The 24,617-nt window shown below is 42.2% G+C and overlaps 1 protein-coding gene across 1 annotated transcript in view; it reads right to left on the bottom strand.

The window, feature by feature from the left end:
* Nucleotides 1-7,547: 7,547 nt before the first annotated feature.
* RhoGEF2 (Rho guanine nucleotide exchange factor 2) overlaps nucleotides 7,548-24,617 on the bottom strand; it is a 725,597-nt gene continuing 708,527 nt past the window's right edge. The window contains exons 33-36 of the mRNA XM_080286550.1: nucleotides 23,584-23,945; nucleotides 19,654-19,918; nucleotides 16,823-16,893; nucleotides 7,548-12,240 (exon numbers count right to left, since the gene is read on the bottom strand). Of these exons, the coding sequence (XP_080142676.1) occupies nucleotides 12,103-12,240; nucleotides 16,823-16,893; nucleotides 19,654-19,918; nucleotides 23,584-23,945 (836 nt within the window). The 3' untranslated portion in view covers nucleotides 7,548-12,102. The remainder of the gene's footprint in view (nucleotides 12,241-16,822; nucleotides 16,894-19,653; nucleotides 19,919-23,583; nucleotides 23,946-24,617) is intronic.

The following is a 24,617-nucleotide window of genomic DNA, read 5'->3' on the forward strand; positions in this document are numbered from 1 at the left end:
AAGAATATCTAGCTTGACTTTTAGAGATAGAGTTTTATGCACACGTTTCGTGGGAACATCACCAGCACCAACACTAGCAGGCTGCTTACCACCCTGACTAGGGCCTCCACTAGCACCACCCCTAGCCCCCCACGTGCAGCATGCTTACCAGATACGATCACACTTATTTAGACCAAAAAACACAAAATCGCACTCCACACACGATTAATGTCACTGCTCTGCTGACGGCACTGCACATACTCAGGTATGATGCACTACAATAGCGGCTTGTGTAATGTTGGTGATGCAACATGATGCATGGTGGGCGAGTGTAAGAAAGATCCTCACTCTAAGATGGCTGGTGCGAGAAGAACGATATGGGAGAGTGCGGGGTGAGCTGTGGCTGTTGGGGCTGCACGAGCATTTCTGCACATCTTGGGAGGTGGGTGGGCTCAGCTGGCCGCGGGACTGGGTGATTCAAAATTTCGACCTATCGTCTGTGGACGTGACGGAGGGCCCTTATTAAACCGGATATGTTGGTATTTGTACCGCCATTGCAAAGCCAGGTTATCGTATGTTGGAGTATACATGTAAAGTATATACCATCATCTTCGCCGGTGTTCATATTATAAGAGAAGCTAATAAAAACTCACAAAACTGACAAGTAAAAGTACAGCAATAAAGCAAGAGTAGCATTTAGGAGTAAAACTTACCTTCCTATAACCTCCCACCATCCTAGTGCAAAATTGCCAGCACTTCCAAGAGTTAGGCATATGTCTAGATGCAGAATCTCGTGGATTTTGTGGAATTTTGATACGATTAATACAGTAGTAGTCAAATGAACCGCGAAAAACTTTGAAAACTCAGGAGTCGATGTTATCACCACGGAGGAGGGTAGGGACCAAGGGAGTGAGGGGGGATCCAGGAGGGTATGGAGGAGGGATGGGAGAGTGGGGAGAAGCAAGGCTGTGGGCAGGGTTCTCACCCTTCTGTCAATAGGTGGACGGGTGCTTTTGCCGTCCATCTACTCATGGCTTGTGGTTTGTTAGACACTGAGTGGCCATGCAGAAACACAACTCACCGTGACCGGGAGACTTTTGACCTCCGGTAGAGAGGTAGACGGCCACTGTCGCTGAACATGCACTTATGGCTTGTGGTCTGTGTTTGATGGAGGTGGTGATTAGGAAAGACAGCCCCCATGGCCGCATGATATTGGACATTTAGTGGGGAATGCGTACCCATGTTTTGACACTGCTTGCGAGTTACAGTCGTATTGCTCAGGTGCTGGAGGTTCGTTGGGAGTGATAGGACAAGCGCGTGACTTTGACCATTCAGTATAGGGGCGGTTCGACATTTTAGCTCTGGTTGTGGGTTACAGACTACTTCCCGTTCACAGCTCGAGCCCAGCAGCCATGATACCAAATGTTTGAACGTGTCATCGGACCGGCTGAAGTTCTCAGGGACTATTACGTCCGGAATAATAGCAAGTAAATTCAGATAATGGTTTAATAGAGCCAAGGTCCAATGTCCGGATACTGAGGTTCTGGATAAATGAGGGACTACTGTACCTTATCATTTACCTGTAGTCTTATGTAACATTTTTAAATAATAGGTATTACCTGGTAAAGATGTAAGGAAGTGTGTGCATTATTGCTGCCTGAAATCTTCTGGATACTCCGCCGTCACTTCTTAGGCCAACTGTCCAGTGTAGGATGTTACATACTTATTTTTTCCAGAACTTATTTTCTAATATATGTAATACTGTATGTGTACAGTGTAAGCTGTTAAGTGCTGTTTTCCAGCACTTAATTTTTGTTATTATTTGTGTGCAGTGTATAGGGTGTTGCATACTGTTTTTCCAGCACTTAATTTCCATTATAATTTGTTTACAGTGTTGACTGTTTCATACTTTTTCCCTGCACTTGTGTTAGATAATCCTTTAACAACCAAGAATGATGTTTCAGTAATTACCGGTATATTAACACCTTTAGTTCGGTAACACGCTTTATAGTAATCCTGCTATTTTCTGATGATTGGATAGCATTCTCTCTCTCTCTCATCCTTCGCTCAGACCCCTTCGTCATCTTTCATCTTTCTTTCTTCACCCTCTCTTCCTCATACCTTCTCTCACGCCCGCGCCCCCTCCATCTCACCCTCTTTACTTTCGTCCTCCTCTCCCTCCTACCCTCTCTTCCTCGTACCTTCCCATCCCCTTACCTTCTCTACGCCTTCCCCCCTTCCATCTCTCCCTTTTACCTTTTCTCCCTCTCTCCTTTCTACCTTCCATTTTCTCTCCATCTTTCCTTCTATCTTTCCCACTCTCCCTCCTGCCTCCCATCTCTCCCTCGTTTCCGCCCTCCATCTCTTTACCTTCCATCTGTCTCTCCATTTCCCCCTCCTTCCTTCTTTCATACCCTGTATATACCTTTCATCTCTTTCCATTCCCCCTCTTTTTCCTGCCTACTTTCTCACTCTCCCGTCTACTTTCCATCCTTTACCCCACTTTCCTGTCCTCTCTCCCTTCTGCTTTCCCCCTTTCCCTTCTACCTTCCCTCTCCTCCTGCTTTCCCTCTCTCCGGTCTGCCTTTCCCCTCTCCCTTCTTCCACCATCCCTCCAGCTGTCCCTCCCGCCCCCTTGCCGTCCCATCTACTTTTTCTCTCCCCCCTTACGCTTCTTTCCTCTCTCCTTCCCCCATTCGCTATCTCCCTTTTCTCTCTTCAACCCTCCCTCCTGTCTCCCCCCTTCATTCCTTCCATCTCTCCCTCCTGCCTTCCCATCTCTCTACTTTCCCTCATTACTTCCCCCCCTCCCTTCCCCAATCTTTCCTCCCGCCCTGTTAACCTCTTTGTACTATTCTGCGTCCCTCGTACTTCCGCCCCCCCCCCATCCACCTTAACACTCCCTCTTCCTTCTTACCCTCCCTCCTATCCATTCCTCCCTTCCTTTTGCCCTTCTTCCCCTTTCCTCTTGTCCTTCTTCTCCCTTCCTCTTGCCCTTCTTCCCTTCTTCATGCTCCTTACCTTCCCCCTTCCCATAATCATACCCCTCTTCCCTTCCTCTTACCTTTTTCCCTTCCTCCTTTTCTATTAAAGATCTTCCCTTTCGCAAACACTACCTCCCTTCCTCTTACCCTTCCCCTCTCTTACCGTATCTCCCTCTTCTCACCCATCCCCTCTCCCTATTCCTTCCCCTCTCTTACCGTATCTCCCTCTTCTCACCCTTCCTTCTTTGCTCCTATCCTTCCACTTACATTTCCTTCCTTCATTGTACCCTGCATCCCTTCCTCTTACCCTACTTCCCTTTTACCCCCACCCTTCCTCTTACCCCTCATTCATACCCTTTTTCCTTTCCTCTCGCCTCCCTTCTGCTTGCCCTGCCTACTCTTACCCTTCCTTCTTACCTCCTTCCCTTTCTTTCACTCATTCCCTCTCCTCTTGTACTACTTCCCATTCACTTACCCTACCTTCCTTCTTCTTACCCTTCCGTCATACCCCTTTTCCATTCGTCTTATCCTACCCTATCTCCTTTCTTCTTCCTCTTATCCTACCTCCCTTTCTCATACCTTACCTCCCTTTCTCTTACGTTTCCTCGCTTTCTCTTATCCTACCCCCCATCCTCTTCCTTTCCTCTTACCCTCTCTCCTTCCTCTTATTCTGCCTCCCTTTCTCTTTCCTTGACCCTCTTTCTCTTACCCTACCCCCTGTCCTCTTGCCTTCCCTCATACATTTTTCCTTCATACCCTGCATCCCTTCCTATTATGCCTTCCTTCCTCCCCTTCCTCTTGCCCTGCCTTCCGTCATCCTACCATGCCTCCTACCTCCTGCTTTCTCATCCTGGAAAGGACCAGTGGGTGTGTTGCTATTTGCTTTAATTTGTACCCCCTTTCTCCTCTTACTCTGCCGCCCTCATACCCTCCCTCTTACCTTTCTTTCCTTCATCCAACCCATTCCTCCATTCACCACTCCTACCTTCCTCGTACCTTTTCCCTTCAACTTACCCTTTCTCTCTTCTTCCTTTTTTATCGTTTTCCTTTTATCCTATCTCCTTCCCTCTCTTTCTCTTCCTTTTATCCTATCTCCTTCCACACTTCCTCCACCTTCTTTCCACACTTTCTCTTAACGTTCCATCTTTCCCTCTTGACATTCTTCCCTTCTCTTTTAACTTTCCTTCCTTCTTCACGCCTTTCTTCCTTTTACTTTTGCATTATTCTTTCCTTCCACTTACCCTACCCTCCCTCCCTCCGTCTCACTGTAGCTCCCGTCCTGCCCCTGCTTGCCTTCCTTTCACTGTGCCTCTCTTCTTCACCCTACGTCCTTTCCTCGCGTTATCTCTACCTTCCACTCATCCTGCCATCCTTCCTCTCATCTTACCTCCCTTGCTTTCACCCTGCGTCTCCTCCTTTCTATCTCCCTTTTACCTTGTCTCCCTCTCACCAAACCCCCCTTCCTCACCTCACTTGACCTTCCTTCCTTATACATTACCTGCCTCTTAATTCTTTCCCTCCTCACTTACTTTTCCTGCCCTCATCTTACCTTTCTTATCCCCGTCTTACCTTACCTCCCGTGTTTTTCCTCATTATACCTTCCCCTTTCCTCTGATCTTCTCAGTCTCTTACCTGGTCCTCGTCTTCCTACCCACGTCTCCCTTCTCTTACCTTTCCTTCCATCAAATGCCCTTCCCTGTTCCTTTTGCTCTCCCTCTTACCTCTTCCTTGTGCGTTTCCATCCTTCCTTCACCCCTTCCCTTTCATCTTACCCCTCTTCCAATCATATCTTTCCCTAGAACTTACCCTTCTTACCTTCATTCATCTTAAGCTTCTTCCTTTCATCTTACCCTTCTTCCCCTCATCTTACGGGTTCTCCCTCCTTATACCTTTCTCTCCTCATTGGTTAAACGCCAGTGGGACTGTTACGACACCAGTGGGACATCAGTTGAACACCAGTGGCACTGGTAGGACACCAGTACATAAACAATTAGTCCGTGGGCTAGATAGGCCCCTCGTGCACCCCTCCCCCCCACAACTTAACTTCATAGCATTTTTCTGAAGCCTTGTTATGTCCTATCATGGAATGGACAACTAACAATGAATAAACTGGGTTACACTGGGTGATTTGAGCACATTTATACGTTTACCGTATAACCTGGGATTTCGCGACTCCCGCAAACCTCTGAGTATACATGTTTTTCCTAAGACTAAATCGCTCAAAATGATGTCTTTTGGTACCAAGGGAAAGGACATTTTCTCTGCTATTCATAAATCTATAATTGGTTATTGTATCTTCCACACAAAACACGATGCCTGACATTATTTTGCCATAACCAAATTATAACTTATTTTACAAGGATGCTTGGCTAACAATATTCTTTATAATTACCTTTTAAGCTCCATTCCCTGATATCCAGTTCAGATCATCTGTTATCATGAAGCTTTAGTATGTTCTCTTCATCAAAGTCACATTTAACAATATACAGTATTAAGATTGAAGGTGTTTTAGGAGCATATTGCAATTTTGTGACCATGAAAATCATGAAATAGCTAGGTTAGTGACCTGTTACATTTATGGTTTTCTTGGAGGTATATATTGCCTACATTCCCCTACCATATTCTCCTTATGTATAAAATATTCTCGGGTACTAATGCCTTATATTTATACAGAAATGATAATATTAACATGTGAAGTATGGCCGAAGTCAAGGAACCACCTAAGAAAAAGAAGAGCGATGATTCAAAGACGTGCGTCACACATGTTAATGGACTGAAATATGGTGAAATAAAACTGTTGTCAGAAATAAAGAATCCTGAGGAACGTTTACCTTGACCACAGAATGTCAATGCTAGACGATAGGCGCAACTTCCTGGCTTTGTTCTCAGGATGGATGATAACATGTACCCTCATCCCACAAGCCATTGAGCCTCATCATGGCTATCATACGGTATGTTACAATAGATTCACTACCAATCTGGACCGTCTGAAGGATGAACACGCAGATCAAGAACCCTCTACTTCCTATAGACCTAAAAGATCTTCGTATGATAAGGGTTTATTCAAACCAGATTGCATATTTTGTGGGTCTGAGAACTCCAAGAAAATGAAGAGAAGGCTTGTTGGATAAGGGTACATGTTATCATCCATCCTGTGAACAAAGCCAGGAAGTTGTGCCTATCGTCTAGCATTGACATTCTGTGGTCAAGGTAAACGTTCCTCAGGATTCTTTATTTCTGACAACAGTTTTATTTCACCATATTTCAGTCCATTAACATGTGTGACGCACGTCTTTGAATCATCGCTCTTCTTTTTCTTAGGTGGTTCCTTGACTTCGGCCATACTTCACATGTTAATATTATCATTTCTGTATAAATATAAGGCATTAGTACCCGAGAATATTTTATACATAAGGAGAATATGGTAGGGGAATGTAGGCAATATATACCTCCAAGAAAACCATAAATGTAATAGGTCACTAACCTAGCTATTTCATGATTTTCATGGTCACAAAACTGCAATATGCTCCTAAAACACCTTCAATCTTAATACTGTATATTGTTAAATGTGACTTTGATGAAGAGAACATACTAAAGCTTCATGATAACAGATGATCTGAACTGGATATCAGGGAATGGAGCTTAAAAGGTAATTATAAAGAATATTGTTAGCCAAGCATCCTTGTAAAATAAGTTATAATTTGGTTATGGCAAAATAATGTCAGGCATCGTGTTTTGTGTGGAAGATACAATAACCAATTATAGATTTATGAATAGCAGAGAAAATGTCCTTTCCCTTGGTACCAAAAGACATCATTCTGAGCGATTTAGTCTTAGGAAAAACATGTATACTCAGAGGTTTGCGGGAGTCGCGAAATCCCAGGTTATACGGTAAACGTATAAATGTGCTCAAATCACCCAGTGTAACCCAGTTTATTCATTGTTAGTTGTCCATTCCATGTTCGGGACATAACAAGGGGCCTATCTAGCCCACGGTGTAAATGGGACAATAGTTAGACAAAGGACCCCTGTGGGGCACTGGTTTCAGATACCTGTGACCAGTAAGGCACCAATTTTGGACTGGTGGAACACTGATTTAGGAAATCAAAATGGTTGACACCAGTTATATCAGTGGGATACTGGTTTGGTAAATCAGCGGGGCACTGGTTTAGGACCTGTGGGATATGTCCCACTGTGGGGGATCATGACATGCACCCAACTGGTGTCCAACCAGTCTCACTTGTAAGACAACTGGCAGGACAGCTGTTCATGCCACTGTCCCACTGACATCAGATGTCTAACTATATATAACCCAATCAATGGGACACTGGTTGGACATCAGGACAAGTGGGACACTGTTCAATCTCATCAGTGCCCCACTAATACCTATTATTCCATGCATCCTACCATAATGTATCCATGTTCCACTGGTGCCCTACCTGCAATCCACTAGTCCAAATGCCCCATTAGTGTTCATGCTGGTAGGGCATAAGCTGGACACTTCAGGCACTAGTGGAACACCCAACATGACATCAGTATGCGTGAGATAAAGGATCACTCAACATCAAAGTGAGGTGGGAGTGATACTTTAGTTTGTCATTTTATTACTTATAGACTTAGGCTGCACTATACATTATGCGGATTGGTTATACAATAACATTATTACAATTTACAAATGATCACTTTGTGGTATGTGTTTACTGTATACCCACAATACTTGGGTAACAAGATATGTACATAAAAATGAACAACGGAGCAAATGTCCTCATGTTCTTCCATAAATGGGATGACAAGTTTTCAACAGCAGTGGTTATCTCCTCTCATCCAAGTATATTTATCCCACCACTTTACTCTTGCTATCTAGAATCAGTTTTATTCAACTTTAGAGGAAAACTTTTCGAACTGAAAAGGTTAGAATCAGGTTTCAGTTTTCACTGAACTACAAGATTTCCTTAAAGCTAACTAAAACAGTCTAGAAGCAATAAGAATAAAGCAATAAAAGACATCTTCAGATAGACAGGGTTAAGGGGACTGAGGAGGGATGGGCAATAGTCCAATTAATCCTCTAAAATTTGGGACAGCTAATCAGATTAATTCGTAAGACTCGGTGTTCACACTTGCACCATTAACTCTTATCAGATTTCTAGTACTTCACTGCACCTCAGGACAGATTAATTTAGCAATGTTATAGCAGCCTGGGTATTTACCTATACTAGCCTTTGCTTTCTACCTTAATCCATGTCCAACCAGAATCAAGCAAGGATATCCTAAGGATTCTCAACTTAGGTAAATTAAATCTGGCATCAACTACATCAGTTCTCAAACTTGAGAGAATTAATGGCTCAAATACTGGTGATCTCTGGCTCCTATGACAATCATATCCTGCCCATCCCTACTTCCCTACCAACAAGCCTGAACTCGTCAAAGGGTCGTATTGCAAGAAGCTATGGAGACTTCATTATGCCTTACAGCAAATTATTTTCCATCTTACACCTTACTTTCTCTACCATGTTATATGTAATATTCACAAATTGCATGATCATACGAAGATATTAAGGTACTCTGTTTCATAATGATGCAGTGCATCAATAACACAAGATAATTATGAGGGTGTGATATGCAAAATATACTGAGAAATGAGGTATTACAAAATCTCCTAAGCAACTAGAAATATGACCCATAATCTCAACATCATTCGTCTCTACTGTTCTTCATCAACAGTAGACGATGGGGGGAAGTGGGAGTGTCTTTGGGGGAGGTAACATTTACATTTGGAAACAATAATAATTTTTTTTTCTTTGAGACACGAATTAAGATTAGTTATATTATACATCATACTCAAGACCTGAAAATTAACATCCACTCAAGACAGTACATTTTAAGGGAATAATCTGGTAATGTTGATGACGCAAGGTCCACTTCTGAAACAACTGTTTAAGGGATGACTGGGTGGATGTATGGCATATATCAAACAAGTTAACCCCTTGATTCAAATGATGCATTAATTTATTCTTGCTACTAACAATTTCATTCAACTTCAAAACTCTTCAGACTTCACTGTCTTACCCTTCACCACCACGAGGTCAAAGCTGAAACAGCAAGAATAAACTACACGCAGACCACCAGATTCATGGGGTTAAACTGGTCCATATTCATGAACTGGTTGTCATAGAATTGGGTCCTAAACATGGAGGTAATGTTTATCCTAGGTTAACAAGACCCAGCAGTTATAAAGGCTTATATTCATGTCAGCTCAAGAGACTTTCTAGACCCTCTCTTAATTTCTTATAACGTCTACTATATTAATGCTCCCTTGTATGTTTTTTGTATCAAGTAAATGTCAACATGAACTGTAACACACAAGAGGTTACTGAAGTGCTATATGCAAAAATAAACTCAAAGAGGAGTTAGGGAGCCTCCTTAACCAACAGGAATACAGCCCTTAACCCAAACCATACCATCATTGGGCCTAGATCTAACCACACTGCCAAAGGTTACTAACAAATTGTAAAACTGTTATTGGTTTTCTATCTATCTACAGTTAGTCCTCATTGTAAGCTTCCTTTTCTTGAGGCTCTTTGCTACATAGTCCACAGCAAATTACAGAAACGATGTCTAAAAGTTTCACTACCTATGAAGTGCCAGTTCCTTCAGTTACAATACCAGCAGTATACCACTGGAAATAACTTCTTACAATGAAGACTGCCTATCATCCAATCCTTTACTGTCTGGTCATGAACTTATAGGCCGAGGTTATGCTACTTATGCGAGCAATATACCCCAACCAGCCCTCACATAAAAACCCTTATGGGGTACATGTGGTAGTGCACCTGCACCTACTATGGTCAGTTTGCTTTTAAGATTCATAGCCTCTTTAAGTTTGGTTGACTGTCAAATACACTCATACCGAAGTTTATGTGACAAGTAATGAAGAATAATTCCTACCTCATCAATGTCTAACAGAATTTTATGTACCCAAAACTTAGTAATAAAAGTTGCCTGGTTTTGTCAGATGAAAACAGACTATAAATAATACAGCATGCACTTACAGGTGATCCTCATTATAAGTAGGGGATGAGTTCTAAAACATCACATTTTATGTACAGTATTAATGCTGTCAAATACTGAGGGAAACTGGCAAATCAACTTCATAGTAGTATATCAGTAGTAACTTCTTAGCCTCCTAGTAATGAGAACTGCCTATACTGTACTGGTATCCATTGTAACCAAGTAAGCAAGCCCATCTGGAACAGGCTGCTGTTGTGGCCTTATGCTCTTATGAACATTGAAATCTGTGGACTACAGGCTTAAGTTGCTCTTAAGCAGTTCAACATCTTTTAGGGCTTAACAGTTGAAGGATGCAGTGCCACCACAGGAAGGCTCCCCTCTCCATTAACGGAACTAAGCCCAAAATGGTTGTTCAGTTCTCCGTTTGGGTCTCCATACAGAAAGTTGATCAGAGTTCAGGTGTTGGTCCGCAATCTTTACAGTGGGACAGTGTGGTTATCGGCAACACAAGGGACTAGGAACATAAACAGACACCAGGTGACTCGAATATGATATCATGGGAACAAAGAACAAACATTGGATGACAAGTGGCTGACTCAGATTATGACAATTCTCGCATTTCTATTGGGGGTAAACAAACATTTCATAACGAGAGGCTGACTGATAACTCCCGCATTTCTAATGAGGGTAAATCTTTTGGGAACAGAGTGGAACAAACACTGCATGACGAGAGACTGAGATATAATACTTCCCGCATTTCTGTTGGGGTAGTAGCATGTGGCTTCTGATACATGGAGGTTAGAAAACTATGGTGGAACAGCAGCAGAAAAGAGGATGCACAAACAAGGGCTGCAGTGTACAAGTCACAATACTGACAACATTAAATGGAAATTACAACCAAACAATTACATTGGTTTTTCTAAAATTCATTTCACTTTCTACATGGAATCATGTGGGGTACTATCACAAGCAAAAGTTCGCTGGCAATCCCCTGTCAACACTATGTCCTGCCTTCCACAGTTCTTTGAACATTTGAGATTATTTTCATTTCTCAATTTCCTTTGTTGTGCGCTTCATTTGGCTACCATCCACCCATCATCCAATCCTTTGCTGCCCTGTTTATCATGAAATGGGACCCAGGGCCAGGCTATTCTGTTCATGCATTGACGGTTGATAAAATTATTGCTACCACAAAACATTTCAGTATTGCCACAGCCAGCAGGTAAGTGTTGTACTTTTGGTGGTGATATTTCAATTACCACTTTACACTTCTACAGCCAGCAGCTAAGCGGTAAACTTTTGACGGTGATATTTCAATCTACACTTTCACCAAAGCCAGCAGGGGAAGTGTCAGAGAACTTCTGGTGATAGTACAACCTGGCTGCACATGCTACAGTAACCCCCAAGTGGCTGCACTCACTGTCGCTCCATAAGTTGACCAATGCACCAGGCAAGGTCTCCTGGCTAGAGGGAGTCATGAGGCTGCCTCATTATAGTTTGTTCACCTTAACTTGGCATGTCCACCTTAACTTGGCAGACTCTTGTCATTTTGCAGCTTATTTTCTGTGGTTAATAACAGAATATGACAATACTGCGGCTCTACATCTTTTTCCATAGCACTCCTTTGTGACTAGCACCAAATTCAAGTGTTAATCTCTTGTTACAGCTCAGGATTCAAGATGGAGAGATGGACTTAAGCCAAGTTAAAGTGGACCGAGCATAGGTTATGTACACGTTTTTCCCAGTGTCCGGCTGTCACTCATGCTTCCTTACCAACAGTAAATAATCAAATCAATTTTTAATAATCATCTTTTCATTTACAATATTATACACAAAAAAATAAACTATGTTTTGTGTTACTCTGCTCGGGTCCCTGACCAGAGCGATTTGTCCTTCACACATCCAGGTGGAGCAGCAACGATTGTGGAAATGGTTGTGGTGGTGGTTGGTGGTTGTGGCTTGTCCACTCATGCCGAGGGGAGTGAAGACAGTTGGCACTAGCCCCATCCCACCTCACTCAGGCCTCATTCCCCTCACCACAATGGGTTGGGCAGCAGTCAGGCACATTCTTCCCCGTTCAGCTGAGGTCAGCAAATAGAAATCAGCAGGGAGTGACTCCACCACACTAGCCTCAGGTGGTGCTAGGTTCTCCACCACCTTCCTCACCACCTGGTCCTTCCTCACACCCTACCTCTGCCTGTGGGGTATCCTCAACCTCACCACTCTTGCTCCCACTGGTATCAGCTCCACAAGCAGAGATATCTGATACCTGAAATGAAACCCAAAAGCAATGCACACCATCCAATCCCATTTCCCACAAATTCAGAGGTTCAGGATGGGGGGGGGGGGGGGGGGAAAATTTATGACTGAGGCAAAATGAAGACACTAAAAGTATATACAAGGTGTCCAAAAAGAAACCACACCTTTTCATAGCACACCAACTAGCCACCGTAGCGTGATCGTGACTGGAGTGCGATGTAGCAGCGACTTTGAGTTTTAGTCCAACGTTATCTGCATCAAGCCACGTCACTTAGTCATTGAAGTACATGTGCTTGAATGAATGTGTATTTAATGCACTTGGCAAATTTTCTTCTATCTCTGCTGTCTGAAATCAAAGAAAAGTGGGGGTGGGGTGGCCTACAGAGGCCAAATCTGGAAAGCAGGGTGACTGAGGTACAACAGTAGTCTCATGCTTTGCCAAAAAGTCACAGATAGGAGCAATGCATGAGCTGGTGCATTGTCATGGTGCAGCATCCGGGTTCTGTTTGTCCACACCCCAGGCCTTTCCTTAGTACTGCCTCCCTCAAATGCTTTAGAGTCCAAGTAAAACTGACTGTCTGGTCATGTGGAACAAACTCATGATCCATGGCGCCCTTTCAATGAAAACAGACTATCAACATCACCTCCATTTTGGGGGGTGGGGGTGTCAGTCGGTCAGAGTAACAGTGACGATGTCCCAATGCACTGTGATGGCTGCCCCTTGGTTTCAACACTGCAGCCATATAACTGCTGTTTAGTGAGATAAGCATTCGAACAATCAAACAGCTCCTGACTGACCGTGACACGGTTCTCTCTTGGCTCACATCTGTAGATGCGGCACAAATTTTGTGGCAACATGATGCATTTTCACCCCCCTCTCCCCTTTTTAATAAATCATGTGGAAAGAACTTTTACAGATTCCCACTTTTGGAAACTTCACAAATAGCCACTCAAGCGATGATTTTCATGATCACACCATACACTTTCTCAATATGATCATTGTTTTGATGTAGAAGGCTGCCCAGATTTGGAATCATCACTGGAGGATGTTCTTCCTAATATGAGCTGCTGGAACCACTTATGGTACTGTGTATAACTTGTTTTAACATTCAAAGTCTCCATAAAAGCTTTTCCAAATGTGCAACAATTTCCTGCAAACACATTGCTCTTCAAGAACCTTCACTGTTCAACTTGCAACAAACTGCCAAGTGCACTAAACACACGTTCACTGAAGCGTGTGTACCACGACAATCAAGTGACATGGTGTGATGAGGCTGGTGTCTGACTGGAAGCTGCCATTACATGACGCTCCTGTTGTGATCATGCTACGCCAGGTAGTTGGTGTAATTGTTTAAACATATAATTTCTTTTTGGACAGATCTCGTACTTGGAAAACTCAACAGCATGCTCAATGATATAGAAAACATAACCCTTAAAGTCTCAAGAATCCTGTAACACAAGCATATCCATGTGTGTTCCATATACTCTACACCTGCCAATCAATGCTGACTAGGGGGAAGGCCTTTGTAATGCATTTCTCTGTATATAATTTATCAAATCAAACTTGATCCTCCAACCTTGTTTTCTCACTTGTTTCCTACATCAACCTACCTGCTTCATGGCCTACCAAACCTCCTCCTACCTTCAAATTCATTCACATACAACTTTTCCACCACTCTATCTACATCCCTCCCTCCATATCAAGCTCAAACTTCCACCCTATAATTAATCTTCCCTTACTCCTCATTGCCACTGTTTCTACTCAACCACACCCATGCCATACCACTCTCACACCTACAAATTACCATGGACATTAATAAACTATCATCATCATCACCCATACCTCCTTTCCCATCCTAGGGCAGGGTGAGAGTAGCAACATCCAGAGAGCCCAAGCTTGTCCAATCCAATGGGCCATTCCTCCATTCACTCATCATTCATCAGTGGCAGGAGGGGGAGCCCACCATCCACTCAATGTGTAGATGGTTTATCAATATGCCAAATCGTTTCCTGTACCCAGGAAACCATTTACTACGCTAGGTGGTAACCATATAACTGGTGTTTTTGGCCAGGTTGTGTCCCCTAGATGCCCCTATCTAAAAATCACTTAACCATGGCAAATGTTTCAAAGAGCCATTAACAAATGATATTGTATATTTATGTATATGCAGACTCTACAAAATAAACTGACCACCCTGCTTCTGAATACAGTGGCCAGTTTCCTTTGCAATACATGCCATACTCTAAGATCAATCTGTCTGATGACATTTGACATTCCTCAAGGCTCGCTCCAAGCAAACACTGTGTTTAAGCCGAACTCGGTCACCCACTGGCTAAGATACATAATGCAGATTTCACTTCTAGTCATTTGCCTTGGTTATTGTTTCCTGCTGTATCTAATGTTGGTTACTGTATGCATTTTTGTAATCAGATATGGGTGCTACCGATCTAACTAATGAAGAAAAAAGCTTGTATTCTTGCCTAGAAAAAGTAACGAGATATATTCTACTAATGGGACACTTCGATGCAAAAGTTTGCAAACTGAAAAAACGGAGAAGCATGTATGGGAAAATTCAGAGGAGGTGAGATGAAATGACAGAGGTGGAATGGTGGCAAATTTTGCTGGATAGTATATTCATCATCATCATCCAGACCTCCTTTCCCACCCCAAGGCAGGGTGAGAAGCAGCGAAGTCCAGACAAGCAAAGTTTACCCAATTCAATGGGCCACACTTCCAAAATTCACTCATCATTCACGCCCACAGAATCCTGGCTCCATCAGAAAATTTCACCATGTTCTGTAGCTTCACATATACCTATCAATGAGTCATTTTGAACACTGTCAGATTTTAAAAGGGAATGTATAACATGAGAATAATGAATACATTCATCCACAAAAAAAGAGGAAGACAATGAACTTAAACAAGCACAAACACAGAAAAAGAATGAAATTAACTTCATTATGGCAGATAAGAACACAACGACCACCAGTGTCATAGTTACCAACAATACAGGAAGTGACCATAGATTTGTGGGTTGCACAGCAAGATTCTATTTCTGAAGGGAAAAGCCAATATAAATATATGATCAATAAAAAGTGAAAACATAGATGCCTTTCACTTAGAAATAAAGAACTGATTTAAGGTTTAAGTTATGCTGAGTGTGACACTGGTGAGTTGACTGACAAACTAACAATTGTGTCAGGAGAATCAGTGTAGGTAGCAGGTAATATAACCAATGCCAAGTATTCAAACGACCCTGAAGCTCATGAAAAGAAGAAAGATGAGAGTAAAAACAAAGAACTGAATAAGCTTATCAAGAAGTGACAGAAGAAAGAAAAACATATCAGATCGAAGAAGTCATTACAAAAGGAAAAGGTCTGAAACGAGTCCAAAGCAAAAATAGCACTAGGACATCAATTATGTATAAACTGGAGCCTCGTTATAAAGTGCTACAATGATAATTACAAAGTTATATAATCTTGGTACATTTAAAAATTGTGCTTTCACTAAGAGATTTTCAACAGTCACTTCTGAGAACCTATCTGGACGCAGTGACACATGCAGTCTAATAGGCACCCAGTGTTAGCTCTGGCTGCGAACGTTGCCTTTCATTCCACTGCATGCATGAAAGGCCATTGAAACACCACTTACTAACAAATTACAGTGCAAAAGCTTAACAAATAGTGCGGTGTGCAATATTATGTAAAGTGATAGTTTTTTGATGTAAAATACTGAAACTTGTGACCTAGAAATCAAGTTAACCTTAAGTAAACATCAGCCTCTTTTCAGTCTTCTACACAGCTGACTGAGCCAAGATGTCTGCCCAGTGTTTACACTGGCTGTGATCATTGCCTTATTTTATTTTGTGTATAAAAGGCCACTAAAACACCACTGCTATCGCCAATTAAACAGCGCAAGTGCTTGACAAATACTGCAGTACGTGATATTAACTGAAGTGATATCTTTGTGTGAAGTCGTCGTCCAGGCCCTCCAATTGTCCCCATCCTGGGAGGGATCCTTGGTGATTAGACTTATACCGACATAGGTCGGTGGAGGAGTTTTTTTTTTTCTTTTTTTTTTAAGGCTTTGCAGTTGAGGTCACCCTCCCTAACCTCATTGAACCCATTGTTATATAGACCTCGTGATAACTTGCTATGCGATGCGTCTTCACCTGACGCAACCCTATCGCATATTGAGGCTGCACTGTACTGGATATCACTCAAACACAGGAATGGTGGTCACTATGTCCAGAGAGAAGATGGTGAAAATAGTTGAACATTTTTACAAAGAGCTGTAAGCATCAAAGACAACAGTAACAACAGCAAACTTCTCAGTTCACACAAGTGAAATACCAGAGGTAACACTATATGAAGTAACCACTTCATCATCATCATCTGAACCTCCTTTCCCAGCCTAGGGCAGGGTGAGGAGTAGCAACGTCCAGACAGCCCAACTTTGCCCAATCCAATAGGCCACGCTTCCATTCACTCATCATTCAAGCCCCAGGAATCTTGGCTCTATCAGATACGCCAAAAACATTCACCACGTTCTGTAACTTCACACAAACATATAAAAATGACAGCCTCATTACCTCATGAGCAGTCTCCTCCTTAGATTGGTCAACCTCCTCCACGTTTATTTTGCCACCTTCTCCACTGCCATCTGTAAACATAAAATTAACATAACCTCTGTACATCACCAATAACCTCTATAAATCCTAATTCTAATTTCCCATATAGATGCAATGAACTAGGATCCACTGAGAAAATGCAGAATAAGAGAACTAACAAACAGCCAGGCCAGTGAAACAACACAACCATCTACACCACATATCATTCAGTCGACTACCCCTTAGGTAAATAATGTAAACAAAACTGTAGTTTCACATAACATGTTCAAGTCAGGTCTCATTATATGTTTGTCTGGTATGTGGTACGTCAAGAGAAAGATGAACTAAAAGCTATACCCAGTTTTGTGACAACAATGGTGAAATACACAACAATTGTGGTGGCTGTGTACCACAATCCCATACACACGTGGTGCTTCACACGCAAACAGACAGTCGTAAGTTTGAGCCAAGGTGGCCGCCCAGTGTTCACATTACCTGTGATTGTTCCCCTCTCATGTGCAAGGCCACTGAGACACCACTGCCATCTTTAAGTAACAGTGCAAGTGCACAACTCTCAGTGTGGTGACAAAAAGCGCAGTGATAAATTTTTTTTGTGTGAAATACTGTAACGTGACTCGAAAATCATGTCTGGCAAGGATGAAGCCCCATCCGACAGGATAATTTTGTTGCAACCTATTTGTTGTTGTTATTGATACAATACTTGATTATTATTGCTATAACACGTGTGTGTATGTGTGAGAACAATGCAAACAATTCTGAACTGCCTTAAACCTGAAACATGTAAATAATGGGTAAATATAATGCCCCCCCCCCCCCATTAATGCAATATACGCTGAAAATTTCTGGTAAACAAATTCATTTCTCCAGTGTGTGTGTGTGTGTGTGTGTGTTTTTTTTGTTTTTTTTTTTGCATAATGAATCAAAACTCACATGACCTGTTAGGCCGGCATTCTTCTAAAACCTAAGCCCAACATAATCCAAGTCCATGCACCAGTCTGGTAGCTATGGGCCTCTGAATTGGAATTATTGGAAATGTGGCAAAATTACCCTATTTTAACCGGTAAGATAAACTGTTACACGATAAGTTTCTACTTAACGTAACCTCATTGTACACAGAAGTGTGACTATTAATTGCATGGTTGTGAGAGACACTAATAAAGTATGATCGTTTTAGTGCGGTAAATTTATGAAAAGCATAGTTCTTCCCCCTCCCACTGTTAGTATGATAGTGCTATTATGGCAGCAGTAAGAAATCCATGAGAGGTAAACAAACCCAAGTGGCAACAAAATGGATGGGGTAGGGTGGGGGTATGGGGGGATTTAGGTAAGAACACTGAAAATGTGTCATGTTGATATTCATGAAAATTAAATTACTGGAGAATGGGTTACAGCTAAGGGCGCATCCACATGTGTGCTCAAACAAGTGTTGGCAACATGTAAGCAACACAGCAACGAACAGGCTGCAAACATGTTGAGAGCAGCAGCGTCCAGATCGTGTTGGCAACATCGTGATGAAGTCTCAGCTGCCTCGTATGGACACACTTATCCAAACACCGCTGCTGCCAGTGTTCAAAGCTGCACTGAACTTGTTTGCATACATCTGTCCAAATACTGCTGCAAACATGTTCCCGAACATGTTGCCAGCTGAGCTGCCAACACATGTTCGAGTACACATGAGGACGCGCCCTAAGAGGGAATCTGAAAATGCTGAGAACCAATTTGTTGATGGAACTAAAAGAAAAATGCTAATGAAGAAATTGAAAAATTGGAGAGAGAAAAGATGAGCTGAAAAAAAGTACCCCTCCCCGTAAAACAATTAACTCAAAATTAAATGGGATTTTGGCATCTGGCTATTGGTAGAGAAAGATACAATTTAGCATTCAGGTGAGAATGACCCAGTTTTCTATGGTGAAATTAAAGACTAGAGTAGCATACACAAGACTGTTCATACATACACCATCAAAAGATGTATACACTCTTTGATTTGCCATCTTTCCTCTATATATTAGTGTAGTCACAAACCTTGTCTAGTGCAGTAATGAAAAAGTATCTATCTATCTAAATATATTTAACGCTCTTCTGTCAACTAAAGGACTATTCTGCTGTGGAAACCAAGCCTAACCAAAGTTGCCAAATGTTGTTCATCCCTTTATCTCAGAGTGACTGTCCTTTTATTGCACCCATCTACAGCTTTCTTTATTACATGCAGTAAATCACTTCTTTATTTTAACTACAGTGAGAAGAGTGACTGAATATATTATGACTAAGGAATTTGAAAGGCCACGGGCAGTTCACTATGTCAACTGCGCATGTATACCATTAACTCACTGAACTCGCTGTTTTCAACCTCAAGGGTTATTTGCTCTTTTCTTTTTTCCTCCTCCTCCTCCTCCTCCCACTCACGCACTCATTGTTGGTTTTCATGAAGTCTATTCTAAAACAGGCTACAAAACCATGCCACAGTAACAACACTTTTTCACACACAATCTGGCTACTGATTGAATCACATCTTGATTATGGCATATTAATGTTTCTTCCCTCTGTATCTGACATGCTCACATCAACAGAAAAAATAAGTATCGATTAGGTATCAGAAAAAATGCATAGAAATATTGCAAAAACCAGTGTTATTTTGGTTTGGTGAAACAAATCTGTTACAGCACTACCTCTCTCCATTTTGAATGCACTAAGATATGTTACTGTCTTTCTGCCAGAGCTATGTTAAACACAGTTAGCTGCAAAAGAAGACATGGGCCAAGTTGAGAGAGAACTACACTAACCCTCATGCTCACCTTCATCAGTGTCATGGTGTTCTGGTGTGTCTGAGTGATCTGCTGCAGATGACGCCACCGACACAAACGAGTTGGGTCGTGAGGTGTGGGGTGATGCAGCAGGGGGTGGTGGGGGAGCACCTACAGGTGGGGTGGCAGAAGAGGGCTGGGTGGTACTTGTGGTGGTGGAGTTCTGACGCATGTGGAGTTGATGAAGCCGCTCTCGAGATGCCACCAGCTCTTTCCTCATTCGTTCACGCTCATCATCCCTCTCTGACACCAAGTTCTGGAAGGCAATAGTACAGCACTTGTTATTGTTGAGGCCCCTGGCTCATCTGGATGTAAACCCTGTGGACTGCAGGCAGAAGTTACCCTTTTACTGCAGTTCAAGATCTTCCTTTTGTGAAATGGTAGGAGCCAAGGAACATTTTGTAAAATGGGTAGACCTGCCGCCTAGTTATACTGGTGCCATCCCATGACAGCATCCACTTCAATCACCATAACGAGTGTAATTCATGAATATAGAAAGCCGGCATGTCTGACAAACTTTTGACACCAAGAAATCTGAACCTTCTTTCCCACTTTAGGGCAGGGTGAGTAGCAGCAATGTCCAGACAGCCCAAATGTGCTCAACCCAGTGGGCTACGCCTAAATTCGCTTACCATTCAAGCCCGCAGAATCCTGGCTCTATCTGATACATCAAAAACATTCACCATGTTCTGTAGCTTCACACAAACGTATCTGAGTCAATCCAGACGCTGTCATGTTAAAAAGGGGTGCCAAATCCTTGATCATGCGTCCCTCCCCACAATATTCACCCAATCAGCTCGATCTCTTGTCAGACCCCTAGCCTCACAGACTTATACACCTTTCTTCCTCACACACTCATCCACCATATCATGTAACAATAATAATAATAAATCATCCTATCCACTTTCTCCCACCTAATAATACATAAAAATGTCTGTGGTTAAAATGCCCCAGTTGGTGACATCGTTCGTTTTCGTTTTTAAAGGCTCTAACATGCTTGCATGTGTCGGCCTTGGTCACCTAATGGCGGCTCTTCATGCTGCACGATCCATTGCAGCCTCCCTGTTAGTCCCTTAACCCTGAGGTCACACTTAATGACCTCGTCCCACGTCTTTCTTGGTCTACCTCTCATAACCCCACCCCCAATATTAACACTTCTCACCTTCCTCACCCAATAATCATCCCCAATCCTCTCCACATGCTATGTCTATCCCCCTTTATTAATACTGAAGATGACATCCTTGCCTAATTTTAAAATTGGTTTAATCTCAAAGTGGTGACTGGAGTTCATGTAATGCCCTCAAGGGGAATAGGTTGGTTATCTACCGTTAACCCTTTCACATCGGGTCTCTCTCTCTCACACACACCTCTCACTGACTCAGTAGTAACGTTCTCGCTTGCCGTCTGGTAGACGGGAGTTCGTGCCTTGCTCAGGTTGTGAAGACTTTCACTGACAAAGTGGGTGGTTACTGTCCCCCTTGAGCATGGGGATGGGTGTGTGCATGTGTGAAGGTCATAGCCTTGCCGTTAGATTGGACTATATGAGCTCTCAGCTCCCTTCCGGGAGGGTAAAAGCTGATGATCACGACCAAGTGATCCTGACCGACCCAACGAATTACACACACACTCACACAAAAGTATGTAACCACCAGGTGGCATGTATACGTGTTCTGGACTTTATATATTTGTGCGCCAGTACTGGGGGCCCAATAATGGTTCACATATCAGGACGTGCCAATACTAAGGGGAGCACTATTTTATTGTCTCTAGTGCGGTATAAGTTATTTCTACTGCCCCAGCAGCTTCTGGCCACTCTAATTACTACTTGGCGGAGTTCCAACACCTTGAGGTGGAAAGGTTAAATGTATGACGGCCAATTCTCGCTACCCTATTTCTCAAAGAGATCTCATGAAATGGGATGTCTGTGTTTATTTCAGTGTATCAAAGGGATCACCTGGGATTGGCTGTTAAGTGTTTTTTAACACTATAAAACACAGACCTTACAAGCAACAAGATAAAAATGCTCTGGGTGAGGAAGATTGATCTATCAGAATGAAGTATCAATTTTTTCTAATCTGTTCACTGTAACTTGCATAAAATAACCTAGTGGCAGAATGAAATAAAGGCATAATCTAGCTAAAGGGATTAAGGAAGAGTCAAAAGAACACGTATGTGGAAAATGGTAACTGCAAAATACATCAATGAAAATGAGGAAAAAGAGCAACTGACTAAGATCAGTATATAGCTATTATTAGTCTTTTAGCCTTAGATTTAATTAGAGTACTATTACAATTCACTTTATTTACAAACGCTCCAACATGCTTACATGTGTCGGTCTTGGTCACCTAATGGTGGCTTTCCATGCTTCTCTATTCACTCCCTTATCCCTCTATGATCTCATCTCAGGTCTTTTTCGGTCTGTCTCTCACAACCCACCCCCAACTTTCACACTTCCTGCACCCAACTGTCATCCCCTATCCTCTCCAAATGCACAAACCATTTCAATCTACCACTCCTCATCACAACAACTATATACTGTACTCTAGTCCCATCCTGCCCATCAACTCTCCCATTTTGTGTGTGCGTGTGTGTGTGTGTGTGTGTGTGTGTGGGGGGGGCTACCTCTCAATGACCTAATAACTTCATTTTTTAAAAGGCCTTATACTGAATGGATTAACGTAATGCTTCCAACCTCAAGAGGATCATCCTACATAAAGAAAATCATCTGGCAGTGGCAAGAATAAGAACACTGTTCTTGGGCAGAAGGGCTAACACAGCTTGGTGGTGTGTATTCTACCATGACTATTCACTGCAGGGTCCAAAGGATGAAACAAGACATATGATGACGATGGCAACTGGAGCAATTAAAGGGGTGATGGTGGATGAAATAATGGCATGAATGTAAAATTACTGTCAAACACCATTACGTTTCAGTTATTACAAGGCTAACAGAAGAGGGACAGAAGATAGTAGTGACAACCAATCTCTGGCATGCACAATGAATCACTGTGAGAAAATGTAGATAGAGAAAAGGGTATATACCGTAATAAGTAACAGTTAAAATAGCTAGTTTCATAATGCTTCTACAGAAAGGTAGGGGTTTCTGATACCTTAGTCCGGAACATTTACGGGTAGGAGACTGATTTAAATCCGATTGCATTACATGGTTAAATACAAAACGCAGGTGAAAGGCAAGGCCATCACTCCAACCAGTGCCTTGCAAGCACTAGATTACCAAGTATCTAACAATATCTCCCATATATTTAAAAAACAATAACAACACTGAAGTATTGTAGCACTTCCTTGAATGACAGAGCTGCAAACAGAATGGCGAATGAACATAAAAGAAAGCAGGAAGAAAATTGCAAGACCTATATGCAGAATACAGCACCTTTTATAGACTTAGAATGAGATCCTACAAAATGGCCTCAGGATTAAGGGACTGGGAAGAGATTGTATAGCAAGGTCAGCCAACATCAATAAGTTAAACTCTCTCTTGTATTTTGTTTTTCTCTTGGAAGAAACAATAATGGCGGGCCCATGGCCTTTGGTTCCTTCTTCCTCGCCTTATTAAAAAAAAAAAAAATAATAATAATAATAAAAAAAAAAAAACTAACACTGTCGTGAGCCCTTCAAAATAAAATAATGAAATGGAAGTGGACTGGCTACAATAAACTCATAATCAGGTGGTGCTCATGCTGACCAGCGTGTGTGGGGCTGAAGGGAGGGGGGGGGGGTGATAAACCAATTCTGTATTACCCTCTAAGTACCAGAGCTGTTAGACTAGAATAGAGTGATTCACTATATTTAAGGGTGGATTACAGCACTAAAAAAAACTCCCAACACCTCTTGGAAAACAAACCTGTGCAAAGCCATCATTCTGACACATAATGGGCCACACATTATTAAAAAACAACTTACAAGGAGAGATGAGAGCTGCTGTGATAATGTGGTGGAGATTCCCAGTAGTTTGGTCATTGGTGCCTGGTATAGGGGGAGGTTGGTGACTGAAGGGGGAGGCCGGGAGTCACTGTTGGCCCGAGCGGCTATAATATCCCCTTCGTTTATACTCAGCACCTCGTTCAGGGTCTCTTGCAAACATTTGGCCTGGAACATCGCCGCCAGAACCAGCTCCTTCGGCTCCTTGTTCCCCACAGCTGGTTCTCCGGCCATGTCGATCACACTTTCAAAATGTTCATGCGGAATGTTTAGAATGTCGGCAATGAGGAGTTGCTTCTCTTCAAGTGCCTGACGGATCTTGAGGTCCTTCCGTCTCAGGTGCTCTGAACGAGACAACACAAGGTTAAGACTGTGGCTAAACTTACTGGTAAACTGGGGACTGTTAGTAGATTATTCTGTAAACTGAAAGTGAGCAAATTACTGATTAAACAGTATACCCTTAATATACACATACACAAAGTTTTAACTATTCACAAGTTTAAAACTGATGCTCTTCAGCCATAACTGAAATGCAGAGTAAGAATCTGAGATATAGAATTTTTATACTGCTTTAAAATACACATTTATATATCTGGAACAGTGACAGCACATTCATATTAGCATTATTTGTATGCCACATACGACTGTACAAACTAGTATATGATTAACATTTATTTACAGTATTTTGGGGAATGAAAAGAACTTTTAAATGGTCGCTTTGTGTACAATAATAACGAATGCTGATGATCTATATACAGTCATCAGTATAATGAAGAGTAAACCTGTGTAAGAGGCATAGCTCCCCCCCCCCTCTTAAATCCTATGCCCTGATAATCTTGAAGGTATACTGTACTGTACAACAGAAATGATTAAATTAGACAGTATGTACACATCTACTATAATTTGAAAACTGTTATGGGGAGCCAGAGATGAACTGATATAAAAGAACACTGATCATTATTTTTTTTACAAAATACTTTTAGTAACCTCGATAATGAGCATCTTTTGAGAAATTT

The sequence above is a fragment of the Coenobita brevimanus genome, chromosome 112, assembly GCF_032717465.1.
Source record: "Coenobita brevimanus isolate Jiangsu-jjx chromosome 112, ASM3271746v2, whole genome shotgun sequence".
In the NCBI taxonomy this organism is placed as follows: Eukaryota; Metazoa; Arthropoda; class Malacostraca; order Decapoda; family Coenobitidae; genus Coenobita; species Coenobita brevimanus.